This window comes from Mustela nigripes, chromosome 4, assembly GCF_022355385.1.
Source record: "Mustela nigripes isolate SB6536 chromosome 4, MUSNIG.SB6536, whole genome shotgun sequence".
Classification (NCBI taxonomy): domain Eukaryota; kingdom Metazoa; phylum Chordata; class Mammalia; order Carnivora; family Mustelidae; genus Mustela; species Mustela nigripes.
This window is the reverse complement of record NC_081560.1, coordinates 55676574-55695013: the sequence shown is the minus strand read 5'-3', so window position 1 is coordinate 55695013 and position 18440 is coordinate 55676574. Positions and strand designations below refer to the sequence as shown.

Genomic DNA, 18440 nt, shown 5'->3' with positions numbered 1-18440 from the left:
TTATCTATTGAATTAAATATGTACTAAGGAAAAGATGAGAAAGAAAACTTGAGCAATCTTTAAGTCTTTACGCTGTTGTATAATTTTAGACAGCACAATAACTCAAGGCTGTTGCCATCTAATGATTATTATTATTAGTGCATTGCTATTTCAGATCACGCAAAGTTCAGAATGTCAAATATTTTCCAAATATTAGAGTCCTTCTGAGTTTCCTGTGAACAAATGATTTAAAAAATAATGCTGGGCATTTTTTTTTTTTTTGCACGTATGGCAATAAAGAAATGCAAAAAGAAAAAAAAAATGCTACTTCTGTCTTGTCAGTTAATGTTGAGCTGCTCTATTTGCCTACCAGAAAACATATTTTGCATATTCACCTACAGTCTCAACTTACTTGATTTTAAATATGGAAACATTTTAGAGAAGCAGACTGGTTTTAATATTTACATTATAAAGCTTATGCCAGATGTGCAGAAAATCACAGTAGGTTGTGGATTGTGGCTCCATGGATGATTGACCTGCTCAGAAAAAAATGTTACCCAGTTGCAAAAGCCAAGTACTTTTCCAACTATGTGAAAGGAAATTATGGATTTCACTGGCTCTCTTTGAGCACATTCATTCAAATGAGATTCTATTTCTTTGTGCTAGTAATCTTTACACTTGGCCTACTTTATTCTTCCAAGGGAGGATTTCCAGTGAGAGTGGAATAATTTTTTTGGTGTGGTCTCTTTCTTTAAGAGATGACTTATTTCAGAACACATTCTAGTCAGTTGTGTGAGTTACATGGTTTTCTTAATTTGTCTGAATATACTAAAAAGCTAAATGGTTGTGTTTTGTACCTTCCTTCCACTACATGACCTTTTGACTGGGATGTCTGTGGTCATTTTATTATACGGGCTATGCCCAGAGCTCAAACAGACTGTTTTTGTAGAGTAATTAGTGACATTGCTTTAGAACAGTGTCCCCTAATTTAAAGTTTGGGCCCTATTCTCAAACCTACTGTACCTTTTCTCTGCATTTTTAAAAGACCAGGCTTGAGATAGAGGAAGGGATAAAAATGTCATTGGTTGGTCTTAAACATGCCCATGTGGATGTGCAGGCACCAAAAATTCCAGTAAATTACAACTGAAATGATTATTTTTGGCTATATTGACAGTTTAATCAACTGTAATATCTGGACATCTTGTAGTAAATTTGCTTTAGTTATTATAATACCCTAAATACCACCTTGTCTTCTTTCATTGACTATCTTTAATTGCATAAGCACAATTTAAAATTTGTGTATCATGAACTAAGGGAAGACAAGTTTAAATGATCTTTGATTTTCTGTATCTTTTTTCCCATTGAGGTTTCTTTGGAATATAAATAAGATTATAAATTTCCCCACAAAATACTTTAAGGGAAACAGATGGATTTGGTATATTGAACTTTGAAAGGTAAATTTTGGTATGTCACATCTATCAGTATGCAGAGGAACAAAGCTTAGGAAAAGAAAGATTTTTTTTTGCTGTTAATGAAAAATGGAAGAAAAATACATGTGTGTTGTGCATTATAATTCATTTGAAAAAAGGAAATGAAAATGTAATACTTGAAACAACTTAAGAAACAAAGAGTTCTTCTCACTTTCATTGACAATATAATTTATAATCCAAGGTCTGGCTTTCTATATATTTTTTCCAGTTCAAAGGTCATCATGACTAACAGCATGACTACATTGAAGTTTTAAATTTCATTCTTTTAGAAAAAAATAATATATAATAAGGCATATTGAATGTACCTCATCATTTTAAAAAGTGCATACATGTAGTTTTCACAGTAGTTTTATGTAGTAAGGTCTGGGTAAAAGAATTTTTTTTAAAAATCTTTCAAATACCAATTATTGCAATTTCAAATCCCAGTTTCCCTCCAAACTCCCTTTTCAAGTGATTAATAGGGCAATTATAACTTATTATCTGGCATTTCACTTTTACAAATAGCAAAATGTAGTAAAGCTTTAGCTTAAAACATTGGCAGAACCTACCTTGGCTTCTCAACACTGAACGTGCAATTGAACTCAAATTAGGAAGGTCAAGAAGGGCCTTTTTGAGGGACTCTGCACTTTGTCAGATGTATTTATTCATGTGTAGAAGATTAGAATTCATAAACATTTTGCCAGTTTTTTGAATGCTATTTCTTTTCCTTGTTGTTCTTGGCCAGGCCATGTCAGTACAGCAAAATCCTGCTTCATATGACTTATTATCAGCAGAATAATATGTATTACATAACTCAAAGGAATTATAAAATCAGCAGGAACTTTTGGCTCTGCATCTTAGTGTAAATATATAGATGGGTACCAAAAAAACTTAATTTTTTAAAAATTAAGTTATCTGAGTGATGCAACCAAAATAGGAATTTTTCCTTTTAAATATTTTTTATCATGAGAGTGATCTAGTTACCAAAACATCTTTTACCTGTCCTTTTAAGAAATATGCACAAGGTCAGTCAAAATAATACAGTATTGGATTAAAACTGGTTTAAGCATGGTACAGTAAATTCCTTGAGGCAACTGACTTTGAAGACATACCATACGTGCATTTTTTTTTCTTTTTCTTGGCAAAGATCAGAACTTAGATTTATCAGTTCAATCAGTGTATGATGAATATTTTTGAACTTCTTCAGTGAAGCACTTAGAAACAGCTTAGAAACCAGCTTGGGGTTTGCAAGAAATTGAAGTGACTATCTAAATCAGAAGAGTTAGGCTGCTTGGAATGGCATCAGAGGTCTTTATGCAAATAGTTACATCATTTTTAGAATCAGTAATAGAAATATGTGTGAGGTTCTCAGGGAAAATGATTTTGGTAGTCTGCATTTGTGCTGGTGGCGGTGGCAGCAAACAGTGGCACAGTTAATTTAAGGACAAATTTGCCTACTGTTATGCAAAGCCAATTAACAGCACCCTGGGTTGCTCCCCTGAAGGAAATGTTTCCAAGAGGTGAGAAAAGCTTAAGCTGTTGGCATTCCTATGGAATCTAAAACGAAAACATTGAAAAACTTTAGGCAGGTTAAAGAAAGGGGAGAACATATAGTAGGAAGAGCCTTGGGTAGTAAGTTGGAAACATGGCCATTAAAAGGCCACCTGTCAAAACAGAATAAATGACTGTTTTAAGCTTGTTAGAGAAAAAAACAAATGCTGTCAATGTGGAAGTTGTTGGGATGATGCTACAGCCTCTGGTACTAAAGGTTCAGCCCTTATATTTGAGTCTATGGCATGTTTTTTCTTTTTTTAAAATGTTTTTTATTTGAGTAGCGTTGACAATGTTAACGTTGGTTTCAAGGGTACAGCAGTGATTCAACCTTTTGCTATGTTATGCTACGCTCACTGCAAATGTAGCTGCCATCTGTCACCATATGATGCTATTAAAATATCGACTATAGCTTTGTTTACATCTCCTTCACTCTTATTAAGGTTTGTCTTTTACTCCTTCCTTCATTCCTTCTTCTTCTCCCTTTCTCCCTCCCCTTTCTTTCCTCTCTTCCTCTTTCTCTCCCCCTCTTTCTCTCTCTTTCAAGATTTTATTTATTTATTTGAGAGAGAGAGAGAGCACAAGCAAGAAGAGGGGCAGAGGGAGAGGGAGAAACAGACTGCCCAGTGAGAAGGAAGCCTGATGCAGGCTCAATCCCAGGACTTTGGGATTATAACCTGAGCCAAAGGCAGACTCTAAACCAACTGAACCACCCAGGTGCCCCTCTTCCTTCCTCCTTCCCTCCCTTCTTCCCTCCTTTTTTGCCTTCCTATCTCTTTTTATTCCCCACTTTCCCTTCTTGCCTTCCTCTGTTCCTTTTTCTCTTTTCCCCTCCTCTTTATAATAACTGCAGTCTTCTGTATAGTGGCTCAGCTGCTTTTTTTCTGACTTGGATTTCAGCAGCAGTGGTTACACTTAGTGATTGTATATGTTGATATCTTCCCAAGGTGACTTTTTGCTCTAAGGATGCTGAAAAAGTCCCTTGAATTAACTATAATAGGTGTTGACAACTACCCCTGAGGTGAACTCTGGAGATGGTACTCTCCAAGTTGGCCACCAGGGGTTTGTTTGCTTTAGATTTTAAATAAAGAAGTTTTGCCATCTTTTCATCCTTTAGATTATGTATGACTGACTCCATTGGGGAGTTGGTGTGAATCTGGCAAAGCTTATAATCTCGTAAATAGTTGGAATTCATGAGTAGAGAAAGGGAGAATTGAATACAGGGGCAATGCATGATAATTCAGAAAACACTTTTCTAAGGTTTCTTTCTTAGACTGAATCCTGTTTATTTTCTGAAAGAGAATGTAGGAATAAAGAGAGTAAAAATGTTTTGGAAAATATTATTTAAAGATACTTTCTGTTGTAGATATGGCCTATGATATTACATTTCTTATATTCTATAAGGTTTATAAGAAATTGAGCCAAAGTGATATGGGGATACTTTGTTGTTGTTATCTGTTTTAGCAAATGCCAAATAAAGTAGAAGATAACTGGTAATTCAAAACTCCGTCATGTAGATGTTATATAACTGGTTGTCTTTAGGCTTTCCAGAAGGTGTTAAAAGGAATGTGGGCTGAGAACCTATATACTTCATAGGGTTCCAATTACCAATAAAAGAAAGCATTTCTTTTCAGTGGTGAAACAGACATATTTCAACATTCATTTATCTTCCCATTCATTCAGTAGTTTTTTATTGGACATCTTTTTTTTTTCCCCCCCAGAAGTTCTAATACGAGTAACATTAAAAACAATATAAACAAAATACCTTAGGAATGTAATATAGGACCTTTTGTATTTAGTTAAATACGAAATGAGGATGGAGGAATATTTTAATAGAGGTAACACTTAACCTTGGTCTTAAATAAAAATGAGATTTTGACAAGCAAAAATCAAAGGAAAGAATTTATCTGTTATAGTAAAAATACATAGATAAAGACATTAAGACTTCTTGAAATTGTGGGTGGCTCTGTTTGGGGTTTGCTTTGTTTTTAGCAGAGGAAAGGCTACTTTGAATGGAATAAAAGTAAATAATGAGGCTGGATCAGTGTTATGGAATATGATAAGGAATTGGAATTTCTGTGGAAAATATGGAAGACTTAAACAAATAAGCACCATACTTTGGGGTGAAATAACAACAAAGTATGTAATTTTTGAAAAAGACAGACTCTCACGTAAGAAAAAAAGAATTTATTAAGGAAATAATCATTAGGCAAAATTTTCCTCTGATTATCAATAAACAGAACAATAGTCTATCAGTGATATGTTGGAGCTCTCAGTGGCTTGTGAAAGCCAAGTGTGTGTATATCTCTACTCATATCTGAGTTCAGTCACATCACACTGGTATCTTGAAATAGGCATTTGTGGGAATATTTATAGCATGGAATTCAGCAAATGCTACAAATTACAGCTATTTCTGTTAAACATTTACCAGCACACCACTGCTACATGATGTAAAACAGGTCTTCTTAGCAGAAAAATTGACATCGGAAAAGAGTATAGTACAAATCTTTTTTACTAAACAAACAAACAAACAAAAACCCCAAGGAAAAGCAACTTAAAAATGCAAATTAGATTAAAGAAGAGAAAATTTAAAAACACATGCAGAGGGGAAAAAATAGGATCGAAGACAATCAAACAGGATTACTTACCAAGTATAACTATCAAATTTAAGCTTATTTGAAAAACAAGGACAAGAAAACAAGGTTTTTGGCATATAGAATGAATTAAGCCTTTGTTATAAAAGTTAATATCTAAACTATGGGCATTGTGTTAGGAAACTGCACATAAAACACTGATCAGACTTCCCTTCAATGTTACTGAAACTTCATTTTAACATGCACCTATTTATTTATTTATTTATTTATTTCCCTAACTCACCTGTGGTTTGAAATGTTTTCTCATTGTCTTGCACATCTATAATCTTACCTCAGGGCTTAAAAATATTGATAGTGTGAATTATCCAATTTATTGCATTCATTATCCTCTTTCCAGTAGACCACTATGCCTCCTTTTCACCATTAAGTTCATTTTTAATTATTTAGCTAGTTCTTACTACAGGTGTTTAATTATGCCACTAAATCTAAACTTGCCATAGTTCAATATCAGAGAAACTATGGGGTACTATTTGAATATGATAATGAATAGAGGGACTTTTCATAATCTTCCTTCTTCCATTCATTAGCTGATATTTTGTGTCATGGTAGTTTTTTTTTTTTGTTGTTTTTGTTTTATTTTGTATTTACTTATTTACTTTACAGAAAGAGAGAGATTTGGTGGGGGCCATGGGGGGAAGGGTTGGAGAAGGTTTGAGGAGAGAATCCCCAAGCAGACTCCCCTCTAGCACAGAGCCTGATATTGGGCTCATCCCACAACCCTTGAGATCATGACCTGAGCAGAAACCAAGAGTCAGACGTTCAACTAATTGAGCCACCCAGGTGCCCCAGTGTTATGGTAACCCCAGCATTAAATAGAGCAATAACCTCAATAATAATCTCAAATTTTAGCCTGCATGTCCCTCTTATTTTGTTCAAGTTGCCTTTAATATCTTATGTGGGCTGCATGGTCATGACTTACCCTTTGTTTCCTGGTTTTCCTGATACTCTCATAAGACTTGTTAGATTTATATCATTCCTCTTGGCCAGAGATGTTTCTTTATTGCCATGTGATATCACCCTTCATTATCCACATGTAGGTAGGATTCAGGCAGACTCAGTATGAATAATCTTAGTAGTCTGTCAGTGTAGTAACTTGATTACCAGTGGAATCCATCCTCATTTAGTTTTTTTTTTTTTTTCCCCAATCTGTTTGGTCAAGGATTTCAGTGACTTCAAATGAATAAAAGGGATTATTTTGAAAGTGACTCATGAATCACAATGTAGATAAAATTATAACCAGATTTACTTAAGCAATCAAATTAAACATGTATAGCTAATTGCAAACATCTCTAAGACAATTAGTTAAATGAAGTTTTAACCCCCAATCCCTTCTCACTGGGGAATTGATAATAGTTCATCCTCCTGGAAGGTCAGGTCTATATGGCAAACTACTTCTTTATCCTCTTGGTCTTGATCATCATATTCTTCCAAAGTTCTGCAATTTCTTTGATCCTGACAACTAAATCCTTTCTGAATTTTTTCTATGTTGCTTTGCATGTTATAGTACATCTCTCAGTCCCTTTTTAAGTGAATTCATAGCCTGTATCTAAGAATACAACTTGTTGTTTTTGCTGAAACACTCATAGTCTCACTTTTTTCCTAAAATGCACAATAGTATAGAAGAAAAAATATGGACTCAAGAACCAGACTTAGTTTCCCTATTCCCTTATGTCAGAAAACATACTCTCTTTTTTAAATGTCTTTAACTGTAAAGTATAATATTCAGAAAACTGTATAAGGTATGAACATATAACTCAATGAAATACTACAAATCAAGCACATATATAATCATCAACCAAGTCAGGAAATAAAATCTCGTCACTTCAGTAGGCCCCATATTTTCTTTCCCAATTAATACTCCCTTTCTCTTTTCTGAAAGTAACCAATTTCCTGTTTTCTAACATAATATATTTACCTATTTTTTTAACTTTACATACATGAAACCATATATATATCTCTTTGTATATAACTTCTTTTGCTCAATATGATGTTTGTGAGACTCATCCATGTTATTGCAACTAGCTATAGTTCATTCGTTTGTACTGTTGTATAGTACTACACTTCATAAAAAGAATAGGAAAATACCATAGTTTCTTTATTCTACTTACATTTTTAAAATTTATTCTACTTTTAATGAATATAGGGAATTTTTCAGTTTGGGGGCCATTATGTACAATGTTATAATAGATTTTATGTGTGTTTCTTGATGCATTTGTACACACATTTCTGCTGAATATATATCTAACAGAGATATTGCTGGGTTGTGAGATTTGCATGTGTTTAGTTGTTATAGATAATAACAAACTGTTTTCCATAGTGGTTGTCACAATTCATACTCCTACCAGTAGCATATGACTGTTTCATTGTTCTGTATATTTACTGTTTATTGGTTCCATATATTGGTATTGTCAGTCTTAAAATTTTAGACACTATTTTTGATATGTGATAGTATATCAACATGGTTTTGTCTTGGCAAAATGCTAATGAAGTAAATCAGATCTTCATTTACTTTTTTATTATTTGTATATTTCATTTTTGAAGTACTTATTAAGTCTTCTCTCCACTCTCAGATTGTCATTTTTCCTACTGATTTGAGCAGTTCTTTATGGATTCTATTGTTGGTTAAATGTGTTGAAATATCTTATCTAATTATCCTTTTAATCATGTCCTTTGATAAGTAAAAGTAATTTTATTGTAGTACAAACCTATAATTTCCTTTATGATTAGGTTTTTTTTTTTTTTTGCATTCTTCTAAAGTTTTCTTTGTACCCAAAGCCATTCAAAATATTCTCCTCAATCTTTCCTTAAAGCTTTGTTTTTCACTTCAACATTTAGCTACACAGTCTATCAGGAATTGAATATTTATATATAGCATGAAGTAAAAGTTAGGTTTTTTTTAATGTGGATATACAGTTGATCTTGTACCATTTATTAAAAAGTTCATCTATTCCTTATGGCCCCTATACAGACAAGTCTACTCGTCTGTATACTCATGGTGATGCTTTTCTATTCCACAGATCGGTTTGTCTATCTGCTTGACGTTATTAGATTGCCTTAACTACTGTGGTTATATAAGAAATCTTGACTTGTTAGAACAAATCTCCCAGTTATTTTTTGTCTTCAAGATAGTCTTGGGGCTACATTTGTCCCTTCTGTGTTTTATATAATATTTTAGAATCAGCTTCTGCAGTTCCACAAAAGACATATAAATGAATTTAGTTTATCAATGAAAGCAAAGATTATCACATTGTAATTAAAAAGTGCTGTTTAAAGGGATACCTTCTGTAATATAATAATAAAGTTTGAATATACAGAAGTGAAGAAAAAATTAAACTACAGAAATTAATGGGAGAGCTCATATAGCTATATTAATATCAGATAAAGTGAACGTTAAGACAAAAAAGAACTAGAGATAGAGATGCTTCATAGTGCTAAAAATATTCTATTAACTGAGAAGATGAAACAGTTCAAGAGTTACATATCTAGTAACATAGCTTCAAAACATATCCAGCAAAAACTGGAAAATAATCAAAACCACAATCATAATGACAGATTTTAACACACCTCTCAGAAACTGATTGAGAAAGAAGACAATAAAAATGAGATATATAGATTTAAATACTTTAATAAACTAGCCCTCATTGAAATATGTAATAAGCCATACTCAGTAACTACAGAGTATCATTCCTTTCAAGGACTCTTACAATGTTTTCAAGAACAAACCATATTTGGGGGCATAAAATAAATTTCAATAAATTTCAAATAATTGAATTCATAGAGAGTATAACCTCTTACCGCAAGGAATTAAACCAGAATCAGTATTACATAACACAAACAAATGGAAAGACATTCCTTGTTTATGGATTGGAAGACCTGATATTGTTAAAATGCCCGAACTTCACACAGTGATCAACATTTCAGTGCAATCCCTATCAAAACCTCAGTGGATATTTTTCACAGAAATAGAACAAAAATCTTTAATTCATAAGAAACCACAAAAGACTACAAGTAAACAAATCAATCTTGAGAAAGAAGAACAAAGCTGGCATCCTCATACCTCCAGCTTCAGTAATTAAAACAGTATGGCAGGGCCATAAAGACAAATTTGTAGACCGAGCGAACAGAATAGAAAGCACATATGTGATCAGTTAATCTTCAACAAGGGTCCCAAGATTACATAATGGAGAGAGGATAGTCTCTTGAATAAATGGTGCTGGGACAACTGGATATCCATTTATAAAAGAATGAAATTGGACCCTTATCTTACATTATACACAAAAATGAACTCAAAATGTATTAAGATTTAAATGTAAGATCCAAAACTAAAAAACTCCTAAAAGAAACCAGGGAAAATTTCATGACATTTGTCTTGGTAGTGATTTCATGGGTATGAAACCAAAAGCACAGCAACAAAACCAAGAATAAACAAGTAGGACTACATCAAATTAAGAAGCTCTACAAGAAAAGAAAGAACAGAGTGAAAAGGCAATCTGTAGAATTGGAGAAAATATTTGCAAACCATATATATCTGATGAGATGTTCATCTCTACAATAAATAAGAACTCTTAAACAGCTCAGTACTAAAATATACTAATAACCTAGTATTCAAATGGGCAAAGAACTTGAACAGAAATTTGTCAAAGAAGACATATTATGGCCACAAAGTATATGAGAAAATTCTTAATATCACAATTGTCAATAAATGCAAGTCAGAACCACAGCGAGATATCACCTCACATCTGTCAGTATGACTGTTAACCAAAATGCCCAAGATGAGTATTGGCAAGAATGTGAAGAAAAAGGAACCCTTGCATTCGTGTTGGTGGGAATGCAAAATGTTCTGAAAAACAGTATACAGGGCCCTCAAAAAATTAAATATGGAACTTCCATATGATATAGCAATCCTCCTTTTGAATATTTATCCAAAAGAATCAACATCAGGATCTTGAAGAGATAATAACACTCCCATGATCATTGCAGCACTATTTACCAAGAACAAGATGTGGACACAAACTAAATGTTTACTGGCAGGTGAATGAATAAGAAAATGTGGTCTATACATACAACAGAATACTATTCAGCATTTAAAAGGAAAGAAATTTTGCAGTATGTGAAACATGAATGAACCTTGAAGCCATTATGCTAAGTGAAATAATCCAGTTGCAGAAAGCAAATATTATATGATTCCGCTTACATGATGTATCTAGAATAATCAAATTCATAGCATCAGAAAATGGAATGGTAGTTGTCAGGGACCAGAGGGAAGAGAAATGAGGAGTTACTAATCAAATGAGCATGAAATTTCAGTCAAGCAAGATGAATAATTATGCTCTAGTGATCCACTCTATGACATTATGCCTATATCAACAATAATGTATTGTACACTTAAAAATATGTTAAGTGGTTAGATCTCATGGTAAGTGCTCTTGCTACTGAAAAATAAAATAAAAGTAAGACACCAATGATGTAAAATAAAATGAAGTATAAAAACAAAACTGAAAAAAATTGTTACATAATTTGAAATAAAAATATAATTGGAAAACCTTATTTGGAAATTTCAAAATAGAGTACCTCATGAGCCAAAGAAATCACAATGAAAATTAGAAAATATTTTGAGTTGAATGATTATGAAAATACAAAATATTAAAATTTGTGTCATGTATATAAAGTGAATGTGGGGGAAATATAAAGCTTATAAATGTGTATATTAGAATAGAAAATTTAAAAGTAAAGAGAGAAACATACAACTGAAGAAGTTAAAAAGTCAAAGCAATAAACTAAAAATGAAGTAAGCAAAAGAAGTATAAAGAGAGGAGATAATAAAATACAAAACAAATGTATAATATATGATTTGTAAAAGTCTATGTTTCATTCTTTGAAATAATTAACAAAATTGATAGAACTCTAGGAAGACTGATTGACAAAGAACAGTTATGCATTACCAGTACTCAAAATGAAAAAGGGGGGGTTTCTTACAGATTTTAATGTATTAAAGAAAAATTGTTATGTAAAAAAACAGTTGAAATTTTACTTGAAATGGAAAATTTCTTACAAAAATACAACTTTGCAAAAACCAAGTCAGAAAGGTAGAAAATTTGAATGGCACTGTAATTATTAATGAAATTGAATCTTGAATGCCAAACTTACCAAGAGAAAATATTAGACCCCTATAGCTTTGTCAGTGAATTCTATAATTTATACTGTTTTGGAGTAAAGGGAGGGAGAGGATGGGAAGAACACTTGACAGCTGATTTCTTGAGACCAGTATTATATGATTCCTCAAACTTAACATTATAAGAAAGGACTATCATAAGAAAATCTTGCTCGTAAGCATAGTAGCCAAAACACTAAGCAAAATATTAGCCATTTGTCAGTATCTTGAAAACCCATAACATATGGACATTGGGGAGCGTATGTGCTATGGTGAGTGATGTGAAGTGTGTAAACCTGGCAATTCACAGACCTGTACCCCTGGGGATAAAAATATATGTTTATAAAAAATAAAAAATTAAAAACAAAACACAACAAAAACCCATAACAAAGTTGTATTTAAGCCAGGAACATATTAACGTTCCAAAATAAGCTCCAGTGGTTATGCACCTTCCTTCTGCTCTGGTCATGATCTCCAAGTCCTAGGATCCAGCCCTAGCCTGGCTCCCTTCTCAATGGGGAGTCTGCTTCTCCCTCTGCCTCTTCCCTCTCCCTTGTGCTCTCTCTCCCCACCTTTCTCTCAAATGAATAAATAAAATCTTCAAAAGAAAATCCAAAGTAAGTAATTATAATTTGTTACATTGAGAGAATGATGAAGTATGCCATTTCAATAGATGCTTAAAAGTCAGTTAATAAATTAAACACCCCATTATGATAACTACTTTCGAAAAACTGGAACTAAAAGGAAAATTTATTAACTTGATAAAAGATATTTACAAATGTTCTACAGTATGCATCAGATTTAAGGGGAAAATATGGAAATTTTTCATTGAAATCAAAAATTGGGCAAAGATGCTCACTTTTATTGCTTTGTTTTAACATTGCACAGTGGTTCTAGACTGTGCAATAGGGTAGGAAAAAAATAAAAAGATTGGACAGGAGTAAACAAATCTATTATTTTTTATGGATGATATAATTGTGTATGTAGAAAGTCTATACAAGATTATTCATATATACATTACTGGAATTAATAAGTTTAAAGATATTGATGCTCAGGGCACCTGGGTGGCTCAGTGGGTTAAAGCCTCTGACTTCAAAAAACAAAAAAGCCTCTGACTTCGGCTCAGGTCATGATCTCAGGGTCCTGGGATTGAGCCCCGCATTGGGCTCTCTGTGTAGCGGGGAGCCTGCCTCCCTCTCTTTCTCTGCCAACTTGCGATCTCTGTCTGTCAAATAAATAAATAAATAAAATCTTAAAAAAGAAAGAAATTGAGGCTCAATTTAAAATCAGTTAAAGTTCAAAAATCAATTAAGAATCAATTAAAATCAATTTATTGATTTAAAAATGAATTATCACTTGTATTTCCTAGTCTTTCACTCTAAACCATACCCCAACTATAGCAGGCAAGCAAGAGGGAGAACCTAGTCCACTTAGGTCTCTTAGCTCTGGAGGGTCACGTTTTCTTTCAATTAATCTTTCCTTCATTCATTCAACATTTTAAAAATACCCACCTTATCCCAAGTTCTATCTTTGCCTTTAAATGGCTCACAACAAAATAGAAAATGACAGACATGACTTACCACAATAATGTGTAGAGTAAGCAAGAATATTTGGTGGAAAGATAGCACAGAGATGGAAGTAATTTGCTCTATCAGAATTTTAGAAAAGATATCACAGAGCGGGCAATGTTTATGTTGGTCTTTGGATGATTTAGTAAGGTGTCACCAATTCAAATAAGGATAGAGAAAATTGAATTTAGCAGAAACAGAACAAATAAAGGCATAAAAGTGTGAAAATGCTTGATATATTTGGGAAACATAAAAGCTAACGAGAGTAGTTAGATCCTTTGCTTGATTAACGTATACATCTATCCTCATGTACTGATTTGCAAAATCTTTATTTAGCTTTGTTCTGTTCTGAATCATGAAAATAATAAAGTTGATTTTCATGTCTCATGAGTACAGAGTGAGTTTTAAAACTCTTACTCAGGAGCTTCTCCAGGGATACTCTTGCCTATTTCTATAAATGCATCTTAGCCAACTAAAATGACTTTTGATTATTTAAAATGATTTGATTCTAAAGAATATGAAAATTACTTATTTACTACATTGTAACAGTCATAGTTTTATGGTGTTTCAAAATAGCTGTATACTTAGAAATTACATGATAAGCAAAACTTACCAAACATCTGAACTACATCAATATGGTATTGCCACTTTGTGTAAAAAATGGAGAAAAATAAATGTCCCTGTCACTGAGTCAGAAAATTTCTATAAAGTTCTATAAGTAATGGTTGCATTTAAGCTTTAGACCTAATAAAGCTGCATGAGAACTTCATGTGTCAAGAGATTGTGTTAAAATTACCTAGTGTGTCTTATTACTCTGTGATAATAATTATTACTTGATGGAATAGCATGATGGGTGTGAGATATTTTCTACATCTGCATCGGTTTTATCTTTTTTTAAATACAAAAGTACTCTGATTTACATAAAATACATCCTTATTTTTTAATAACTCTAACATTGATTAGCCTCAGTAGGCAATGATTTTGCCCAAATTTAAGAAAAATGACTATTCATTTAACATTATTTCATTACAGTTAGTTATTAGATTACTAATCATGACCAATACTTATAAATATTTGTTAAATAGCTGCTTTAATCAGATGTTTTTAGTGCTTTTAATTGTGAATAATTATATGTGCTGCCAAAGCAAGCACATTAATTGTGAATGATTAAATCAGCACTATAGAAAAGACAACTCAGTTCTGTGGTCCCTCTATCAAGGTTTTAATTTTATGAAAACAGACTCTCAATGACATTTGCCTTCTTGTCAGTTCAGAGTATTACCTATTACCTTCTCTGCAGAGCTTCCAAAGAAAAAATAAAGAACCTACATTGAGAACTTCCTGAATTCATCCCTGTGTGTATACCCTCAAAAATGAAGAAAATTGGGGCAATTTATTGAAGTTTAAATGGCATTCACCTAAAACATGCAGGGAAATGGTTTGGGAGGTTTAAATTATCAGTGTAATTGCTTTAATTCTCTAGGTTGCTTTTATAAGTGGACAGAACTTTATCGTATCCAAATGATGATTCCAATTGTTTGTATTTTTACTCTCAGTACTCTGAATCACATTTATGTCCTGCATAACCCATGTCTTAAAAATAGCCCACAAACCTCAATGCAAGAGAGTTCCAGAAGTGAGGTTTTTACATTAATGATCTTCCTGTAGTTTTCTTTGCAGTAGCCAGCACCTTTCAGTTTGTCAGCGTTTTTACTCTAATGTCTCAGAAAAGCTTTTTGAAAGCTATATTCTGAAATACACCTTGTTCTTTTGTTTTTAGATATTTGAACACTGAGTGATGTTTCAAAATGTTTTATTAGTAAAATCCATCTGATTCCTATTAAAATTTTTCTCTAATCTCTGAGACAGAGTGAAAGGAAAGAGTATTTATAAGCAAGATAGCTCAACACTATCTAATTCTGGAATAAGTTTTCCAAGTATCATTCTGCCTATGATTCATTAGTTTCTCTGAGTTAAGAGCTTGTTACTAGGATAACATATTCTTGAAGATACTATCTAAAATACCAGATTTTTCAAAAATATTTTTAAAAATTGTAAGAACTTGAGATTACAGAGCCTTTACACTGACACTTCTTTCTTTCTCACTAAACTGTATTGCAAATAACCTTTTGATGTTTTAAAGGTTTTTCTTTGGCAGCTAAGAAAAACATTCTTGAAAGTTGTATTTAGTGAATTTACCCATGTATAAATATCCCTAAGCTAGTTGGTTATCCTATGGCATCTGGAAGAAAGGTGCTATTGTTTTAGATTCCATGACTGAAGTATAGAATAATCAATTCAGAGAGACCCTGGGGGGAAGATTCACTCACATATGCTGTAGAAACTTGGAATTCCTGAGTTTTTAGGTTCTTTTCTTCAGATGAAGAGACAGATGAGTTTCTATTTCAGTACAGTGTGTGGTGACATCGGTTCCTTTTCATACCATATTATAATTTGACCATCAGTTTGAATTTGAGACTATTGACTTTAAATTTTCTAAGAAAGCTCCTTTTTTTGTTAATACCTTTGTTATTATTACTTTCCTTTTGTTTGCTAATGTTCTGGCTATGCAGTTCCTGGTGCTATATACCAAGCTATATCATCAAGGTATTCCCAGGATATATCATCAGATTTAGTTCTGCCAAAACACTCCATAAATTACTTAAAGTTCCTCTTCATTTCTTGCAAAGCACTGTTTGCTACGCTTGTCCTTGAAAAATCAGTGTAATTCCAGAAGATCATTATACATTTGCAAGGCAGGAATTCGTCCCATGTTTCCACATGGACATCTGCATAGTTATAAGAACAGTAGAAGTTAAATGAAAATGCACAGTTATTTTCCCTTTAAAATGCACTGTTATTTAGCTTTGGTTTTGTTTGAACATTTTCTCTACCATTTATTTAATAGCAGTTGGCTAAGAGCAGCTGTGTCTCATGGCTTTCTATTGTGAAGTGTCCAGAAGTGTAAAGTGGTTGAATATAAAAACACTGCAAAAGTACAGATAATAGACTGCCCACTTTCTGTGTACTGCAACTTCCCTGAGGTTTTTTTTTTTCTTTTTTTTTAATTTTTTATTTTTTATAAACATATATTTTTATCCCCAGGGCCCTGAGGTTTTGTTTGCAGGGCCCAGCTGCATATACAGACATGATGGAATTTGGTTTGTAAAGAACCTACAAAAATTACACAAATAACTCAGATTTCTAATGAATAATACACAGACATGCACCTGCTTCACGGACTTCATAGATTAGTTTTGTGACCAATAGAAAAGCCCCTTGGAATTCAATTACATGGCTGCAAAACAGAAAATAAAATTGGCTATACTTTCAGAACTGCTATCAGCAAAATGAAAATATTAACTAGTTCTTCAAGCAAGCTTTGGGGTGGGATTGTTTCAGTTTGCTTTGCTTCTTTCAGATTTACTATAAAGTCATAATATTCTGCCCATTATTATCTACTATTCTTGCAGCTGGAGCCACTTGCCGAAGATATTCTCCACCAAACCCCGAATATGAATGCTGTTGTTTCTTTACAGAAGATCATTGAAATTCAAAGTATGTCTTTAAAGTTTCTTTTTAATTTCTAATCAGGTACAACTAATTAAACTTATACTGAAAATGAAAGCACATGAAAAACATATTTGAGTTTCCAAATATGAGAAACATATTTAGAATTATAATTTGCACATATTATATATTCACACCTAAATGTGTTACTACGTTGCTCTCAATGTGGTGATCTGACCTTAACTCAGAGGCTCCAGATGTAGAATCTTGTATTTCTCATATTTTCCAAGTACTTGGATTTTTTTTTCATTACTACCACTAAGTGTCTGTCCAAAACAATACAATAATCTAGAAATTTTGATTATATTGTCTAATTTAACTAAGGATAAGTTATCGTCTAATGATGTTGGAATTCAGCAATCATTTACTGTTTTCTTCCTTTCCTATTTTTTTAAAACTTTATTTAGTTTTATTCTTCTATGAATCTAGTAAAGTAAAATTATGGAAGAACTTAACATTTATGAATATTATATTTCATGGAGAAGTATGTTCTTTTTTTTTAGTTTAATTTAATTTTATTTTTTGTATGTGTATATGTTCCAAAATTCCATTGTTTATGCACCTCACCCAGTGCTCCATGCAATACGTGCCCTCCTTAATACCACAACCAGGCTCACCCAACCCCCCCCCCCGCAAATACTAACTCCTAGTGAGGATTGTACCCAGCATTTGTAAATCCAATATTCCCCCAAACTCTTAGCAATACCATGTGGATTTTAATTAGCATTTTTCTTTAAATTTTTTCTATTATTTGAGTTTTTTGTGTATTTTATAGTCTCTTAGTCTTGGTTCCTTAGAGGATAATGATCAGGAGGACAGGAATCACATCTTTTCACCCCTGCAGGTAACTGTAAAAAGGGTTGGCAGCAGAGGAGAGGTTTGAAGTGCATGGGAACCTGGGACTCAAGTGTAGGCAGATTTAAGTAGGTTGGATTTGATCTTCAAGGCCCTAGGAACCAGAGTTTGCTCCAAAGGGAGTTTCTGAAGAAAACCTCCCCTTTCTTAGTCATGGACATATAATGTAGTAAATGTTGTTGGCTTTTCAGCAACAATGCCTTCCTCACTTGTACTCAAAAGAAGCCTGGTTTTCCTCGTGAATCTTTGTCACCAGATACCAGGGGAAAATGAACTTATGCCCAGCTCCAGGAGAGCAGTTCTTAGTCTAAGGCTAAACTAGACAACCCACTTAACAGTGATTGGTTAAGGAATGGGTACGTGATGCAATTTTGGCCACTGAGACTCAGAGCTGGCTTCTTGGGTGTTCAGCTGTGTAGTCACATAGACCCCACACTTAGAAGGACCCTATGCATGCTTTAATGCTCTTACTATTGCTATCTTTAAATTTGTATAAAAAATTTTGAGCAAGGGGCCCACATTTATTTTGCACTGAGCCCTGCAAATTATGCAGTCAGTCCTGATAATATTCAAGGTTAGTGATGTGAAAAGATACTTGCCAAAAAAGACTGATAGTAACATCACCCTAGGGAGGAAGAAGTAA

The 18440-nt window shown here is 33.0% G+C and overlaps 1 protein-coding gene across 10 annotated transcripts in view; it reads left to right on the top strand.

Annotated features, from left to right (window-relative positions):
• The window catches only part of HDAC9 (histone deacetylase 9), a 936353-nt gene that overhangs the window by 880957 nt on the left and 36956 nt on the right, over positions 1–18440 (top strand). For all 10 annotated transcript variants that reach the window (XR_009403815.1, XM_059396742.1, XM_059396749.1 and 7 more), the window contains one exon: positions 16846–16930. Coding sequence is in view for 9 of the 10 variants with exons in the window: in XM_059396742.1 (XP_059252725.1) it covers positions 16846–16930 (85 nt within the window). In the remaining variant the exon portion in view is untranslated. The remainder of the gene's footprint in view (positions 1–16845; positions 16931–18440) is intronic.